Source organism: Chiloscyllium punctatum, chromosome 4, assembly GCF_047496795.1.
Source record: "Chiloscyllium punctatum isolate Juve2018m chromosome 4, sChiPun1.3, whole genome shotgun sequence".
Lineage (NCBI taxonomy): Eukaryota > Metazoa > Chordata > Chondrichthyes > Orectolobiformes > Hemiscylliidae > Chiloscyllium > Chiloscyllium punctatum.
The window spans coordinates 9,564,213-9,570,887 of record NC_092742.1 but is presented as its reverse complement, the minus strand read 5'-3'; the positions used below and the strand labels follow the sequence as shown (position 1 = coordinate 9,570,887).

General features: G+C 43.7%; 1 protein-coding gene across 1 annotated transcript in view; it reads left to right on the top strand.

The window, feature by feature from the left end:
- Positions 1 to 1,146, top strand: part of LOC140475906 (cytosolic carboxypeptidase 2-like) — a 73,203-nt gene extending 72,057 nt beyond the window's left edge. The window contains exons 14-15 of the mRNA XM_072567833.1: positions 1 to 42; positions 478 to 1,146. The exon at positions 1 to 42 is cut by the window's left edge and continues 39 nt beyond it. Of these exons, the coding sequence (XP_072423934.1) occupies positions 1 to 42; positions 478 to 1,146 (711 nt within the window). The remainder of the gene's footprint in view (positions 43 to 477) is intronic.
- The last annotated feature ends 5,529 nt before the right edge of the window (positions 1,147 to 6,675 follow it).

Here is a 6,675-nt window from a genome sequence, read left to right as displayed (position 1 = left end):
CGGTTCAAGTCCACGAGAAGCATCCAAATTCTTCCAAATATGGTGAGTTGAAATCAAGTAGGTCAGGGGCAGAAGGATAGAAAATAAAAGCTAAACCTGAATTCAGTACGAACCTGTCAGAATGTCCACTTGAGGCTGTCAGATATTGGGTTCAGGGATACACACATGTGGGGTCTTGCCCAACTGGATCCAGATGTGGAGCTCCACTCTCCACCATTCCTTTTACCATTCAACAGGTTTATTTGAAACCACAAGCTTTTGGAGTATTGCCCCTTTGTCAGGTGAAGTGAAGAAAAGCATACAGACATAGAATTTATAGGCAGAGAGATCAAAAGATCATACAAATGGTGTGAGTGAAGTGTCCATAAATTGAATGCAGATGATCAATAGAATAGGACCCCTCCGAAAGGCTGTTGCCCGAGGCTCGACATGTATGTTCAAGCCATGAAGGGACATGTTTAACTCCATATTTATCAGCCGCACTCACAAGGTAGCACAGACATCACCCAAGCACAATATAACGCCATCCATGCTCTTAAGACCAATCATAATATCAAAGGAGGAGCCATCATCATACCGAACAGAACGGACTACTGCAAACAAGCGTACCGACAAGAGGAACACTACAGACAATTACCTGCCAATCCAGCCAAAGAACACACCTGTCAACTCAACAGACTGATAAAAACCCATGATCCAGACCTTCGGAGTAGACTATGCACTCTCATCCTGCGTACTTCTTGGCAGAGGAGAACTCTACTGCCTGCTGAAGGTACACAAAGCCAAGACACCAAGATGTCCCAGTTGTACCAGGGAATGGGACCCAGTGTGAGAGCCTCTCTGGCTATGTCGAGGGCACCTCGAAACCCATTGTTCAGGGGACCCCCATCTGTCGCGACACTACAGATTTCTTACAGAAACTCAGCACTCACGCACCAGTCGAACCAGGAACATTCCTTGTCACAATGGACATTTCTGCACTCTCCACCAGCATCCCCCACAATGACAACATCGCTGCAACAGCCTCAGTGCTTAACACTAACAACTGCCAATCTCCAGGCACCATCTTACAACTCAGCCGCTTCATCCTCAACCATAACATCTTCACCTTCGACAACCAGTTCTTCACCCAGATGCACTGAATAGTTATGGGGACCAAATTTGCACCCCAATGCACCAGAATTTTCATGCACAGATTTCTTTGTTGCATAGGACCTCTGACCAATGTTATACAACAAGATACATAGATAACATTTTCTTGCTCTGAACTTGTGGCTAGGAATCATTGAAGCAATTACAGTGATTGTGTGTGGGTTTCCTCCAGGTGCTCTGGTTTCCTCCCAGAGTCCAAAGATGCGCAGGTCAGGTGAATTGGCCATGCTAAATTGCCCATAGCATTCAGGAATGTAAAGATTAGGTGCATTAGTCAGGGGAAATGTAGATAATAGGGTAGGGTAATGGGTCTGGGTGGGATACTTTTCAGAGGGTCGGTGTGGACTTGTTGGGCCAAATGGCCTGTTTCCACACTGTAGGGATTCTATGATTCTATAATTCCACAACAACATCAAAAGGCTTCATCCCACCATCAGACTTACCATGGTCTATTCTTTAGTATCCGTCTTACTCTTGGACACATGCCAAGGATGGCCACCTCAGTACCTCACTCTACCACAAACCCACAGATAACTTTACAATGCTACACTTCTTTAGCTTCCACCCTAAACATGTTAAAGAAGCCATCCCCTACAGACAAGCCCTGTGTGCATACAAAATCTACTTCAAGTCAGAAGAACGCAATGGAACCTCAAGATGGAGAAAGGTGCCCTCGTAAGAACGGGATATGATGCTCAATTCGTCGATTGCCAGTTCCGATGTGCCACAGCAAAAAATCACAATGTCCTCCTCACAAGGACACGATTAATCGAGTACCCTTCATTGCCCAGTATTTCCCCAGAGCAGAAAAACTGAGCCATGTTCTTAGCAGCTTTCAACAGGTCATTGATGATGATGAACATCTCACCAAGATCATCCCTAAGGCTTCACTTCTCGCCTTCAAACCATTACCAAACCTTAAACAGACCATCGTTTGCAGTAAACTACCCAGCCTTCAGGATAACATTGATACATAACACCCCATTACCCTGCCATGGTAACCTCTGCAGGGCATGTCAGTTCATTGTCACACGTGGGGACACCACCCACCAGGGTACACTGCAGATACTCATGTGACTTGGTCAATGTTGTCTACCTCATGCCCTGCAGGCAAGGATGCCCCGTGGCATGGTACATTGGTGAGACCAAACAGACACTATGACAATGGATGAATAGACACTGCACAACAATCACCAGGGAGGAGGGTTCCCTCCCAGTCGGGGAACACTTCAGCGGTCAGAGACATTCAGCCTCCGACCTTTGGGTAAGTGTCCTACAAGGTGGACTTTGATAAACATAACAACACAGAATCACCAGATAGCCAAGGTCTGTACCCACGAAGATGGCCTCAACCGTGATTTTGAGTTCATGTCGTGCTACATGTAACTCCACCACACTGTTCTGTATTTGCAAAAGCTTCCTTACTGTCCTATTTTAACATTATTACTTTGATAACTTGTGATGATCTCTCGACCTGAATTAGTTAGTACAGTTTTGGATTACTTGTTTCTTTATTTAGACCCTTGGTATGTGACTCTTATACCTACCACATTATCCCAGTCATTTGGTTCGTCTCCAGCACCACCTTATTTTTAAATTTTTTTTGTAATTTACTCTGTGCCTTATTGAAATATATTATAGATCATCCCTTCACTTATAATCCACCTGCTGACAGTTTACTCACACCATCTGTCACTTTTGATCACCTGAAGAGACTTATTATTCAACCTATGGACACTCCATTCACACCACTTATATGATCTTTTGATCTGTCTGCCTATAAATTCTATGCTTTTCTTCACTTCACCTGGTAAAGGGACAATGCTCCAAAAGCTTGTGATTTCAAATAAACCTGTTGGACTATAACCTGGTGCCTTGTGACTTCTGACCTTGACTACCCGAGTCCAACACTGGCACCTCCACACCATTTATCATTGGCAACTATTTATTTACATCAGAATTATTGGGAGGAACTTTGAAATCAAGACATTTGTTTCTCATTGTTGTCATATGCTGAAGTGTGAGGTAACTTGAGCTACTGAAAAACCATAGGAGATGCTTCCTTTATTAGTCAAGGCATTGAATACAAGAGCAGGGAGGTTCTGACAGAATTGTACAGACCATTAACTAAACCACAACCTGAATATTATGTGCATTTCTGGTCACCACACTATAGGAAGGATGCGATTGCTGTCGAGGTAGTGCTGAAGAGATTCACCAGGACGTTCCCTGGGATAGAGTGATTTAGCTATGAAGAGAGACTAGATGGGCTGAGGTAGTTTTCCTTAAAATGGAGAAGTTGGAGGAGGTGCCTGATTGCGGTTTACAAAATTATGAAGGGTAGATACAGAGTAGATAGAGAGAAATGTTTCTCTTAGTAGAAGACACATTAACCAGGAGGCATAGATTTAAAGTAAAAGTAGGGAAGTTTAGAGAGGATTTGAAGAAGATTTGTTTCATTCAGATGGTGGTTGGTATCTGGAACTTGGTGCCTGAAAGAATGGTAGAGATGAGAACGCTCTCTGGGGGAGAAATGTCTCACCATCTCAGTCCAAAATGGCCTAAGTTGTATCCGTAAACTGTGACCCCTGGTTCTAGAGTCAAGATACAATCCATCCACAGTAAATGTTAGGGCAGTCTCAGGGGGATAGTAGACCTACTGTTGTTTGTAAGTGCCATCTGATGATTAGGATATTTGAGATATTATTGCTCAGCGGTGGAGCATTTTGTACTCTGCACGAGCAGTTTCAGCATCTACCAATTTCCTGCTCAGCTTTCACACAGTAAGATGCAGAGTAAACCTCTTGGTCAATTCTGCCCAAACCTCTCAGCACGCTTTCCACCCATGACCCCTTTCCCCACCCCAGCCTGCCACTGTTCTCACTCTGGTCTTTCTGTGGGCTGTGTCAGGTGCAGCATTGGGAGTGTTCGATCTTCGCTAAATAGACCATGAACAGAGAAACACCTTCATGTTTCTGGCATGGATTTGGACTCAGAGTTTCAGTGATAAAAGTTGCTCACATTTTTAGCTGTCGCTTATTTCACTTTCAGCTGAAGAAAATAATACAAGAGTTCGTCCCACACATGTTGCCCCCACTGACAATTGCTGCACATCAACACATATTCTCGGTTTGGAGGAATGAGTTCAAATCAAAGTGTGACATTTTCCTTTCATTCCTCAGAATTTGAATGGGTTCCAAGAAAACAGACTTCTAACCTGAAAACATCTCCCCCCAAACCACAGTCGATTGCTCCTCCAGCACCCTTCTTCCCCATTAAAAAAACAAAGCTGCCAGTCATTGACCATTTACAGAACAGGAGCCTGAGGGCAGCCAGACGAGGTAAGAGACAATCTGAGAGTTTGGTGTGTCATCTAGTAAGACTGTTTTAACTATAGCTATAAGTTAATGCCTTCATTTTCACTCTCTTCATCACCAAGTGTGCTGTGCAGAGCGACCTGGGCATCCTTGTGCATGAATCACAAAAAAGTTGGTTTGCAGGTGCAGCACATAATTACGAAGGCAAATTGAGCAGTGTCCTTCCTTGCTGGACAGATGGTGTTGAAAAATAGGGAGGGTATGCTGCAGCTGTACAGGGTGCTGGTGAGGCCACAGATACTCAGAGTACTGTGTACAGTTTTTGTGTCCTTACATAAGAAAGGATGCACTGGCACTGGATGAGGTGTAGAGAAGGTTCACCAGCTCGATTCCAGAGCTGAGAGGATTGGCTTATCAGGAGAGATTGAATAGCCTGGGATTATACTCAGTGGAATTGAGAAGAATGAGGGGGCATCTTATAGAAACATATAAAATTATGAAGGGAATAGATAAGATAGAAGCAGGGAAGTTATTTCCACTGGCTGGTGAAACTAGAACTAGGGAGCATAGTTCCAAAATTAGGGGGAGCAGGTTTAGGATTGGGTTGAGGAGGAACTTCTTCACCCAAGAATTATGAATCTGTGGAATTCCCTGCCTGTGAAGCAATTGAGGCTACCTCATTGAATGTTTTTAAGGCAAAGATAGATAGATTTTCAAACAGCAAAAGAATTAAGGGTTGCGGTGAATGAGTGGGTAAATGGAGCTGAGTCCATGAAAAGATCAGTCATGATCTTATTGAACTCAATGGACTGGATGGCCCACTCCTGCTCCTTTTTCTTATGTTCTTATGCACCCCCAACACCACCCCCATCCACCCCCAAACCCGTCCAGCACCACCCCCTGCCCCCAACACCACCCCAAGCCCGTCCAGCACCGCCCCCACCCCCACCCATCCCCACACCCATTCAGCATTGCCCCCTTTTTTTACTGCACCTTTTTGATGGGTTCCAGCTCTGCCCTGTACAGGACAATGTTGGTCAGATTATCTGGGGAAAGGGTGGGATTTAGGGTACACCCCTCTGTAGAACTCTAGGGAAAATGTGGAGAGAGAGGGCGGGAGGTCAGTCATTTGGAGACGGTGCCTGTTTAATCACTGCAAACAAAAGATGCGATCACTGTTGGAAACATGTCTTTGATGTAATGTTTCTATCGGGACCTCGAAATCTCCTTCAGATAATCCGATTTTTGGATAATTGGTATTTGGATAATTGAGGTTCCTCTGTAATTGATTTTTAAACTGAGGTTGATTGAAAGCATGGACAAGCTTTTATACTTAACAAGAAATCACCATTTATGACAGGTAAACAATTAAATTTAGTAAACTCTACAAATTAAACCTCTGTACTGCTTATCAACTTCCCCTTATGCACACACAAAGATAAACAGGAGAGAGAAAGAAAAACAGGTGGCATGAAACTAGAAAAATGTTTATTAGTCTTCACTTATAAGATCTGTTGGATTCCTTCTTGCTGATTGAAAGATTTTGTCTGACCTTGCTTTTTAAGAATGATTCCATTGGTTTTTGAGAGGCACAGACGGCTGTTTCAATTATGAAAGGTGTCTGACATATTTGATTCAGAGTCACAACTTGCAGCATCTGCTAAAAAAAATTGCTTTCTTATGGTTTAAAGTAGCTTACTGAGAGAGTTTTTGGCGGCTGAAGATCTGCTGTTTTCTCCTCATGAACTGAACTGGCTTCCCTCTGTCTTACTCACAGCCTAAGCTGTACAGCTAACTGAAAACAGTTATCTTGCTGTTGGCCAGGCAGAGGACCTTTGTCATTGGTAATTGGTTCCTAGTCCCTAGTCTACAAGCAAATCAGTTTCACTTGTAAATAAGCCCCTGGCTCCAGTTTGTCTGCGCTCTGCTGGACTCCACAGCTACACAAACAGCATTGACAATATGGATCAAACTCCTTACTTCCAAAACATGGATTCTGTGACTGTGTGGGAGCAGCAGTGAGGAGCTTTTCAGGACCAGAGCAAAACACTTCATTTTCCAATGCTGTGGTGAGATTCTGGGTACTGAGAGGCCTAATATACTGTATTATCACCCTCATTATTACTTAATTTCACCTCATTAATATGAAGTTTCCCATTTCCTGTCCATTGGATAGCAACTGAGATTAGATTCCACACAGTTACCC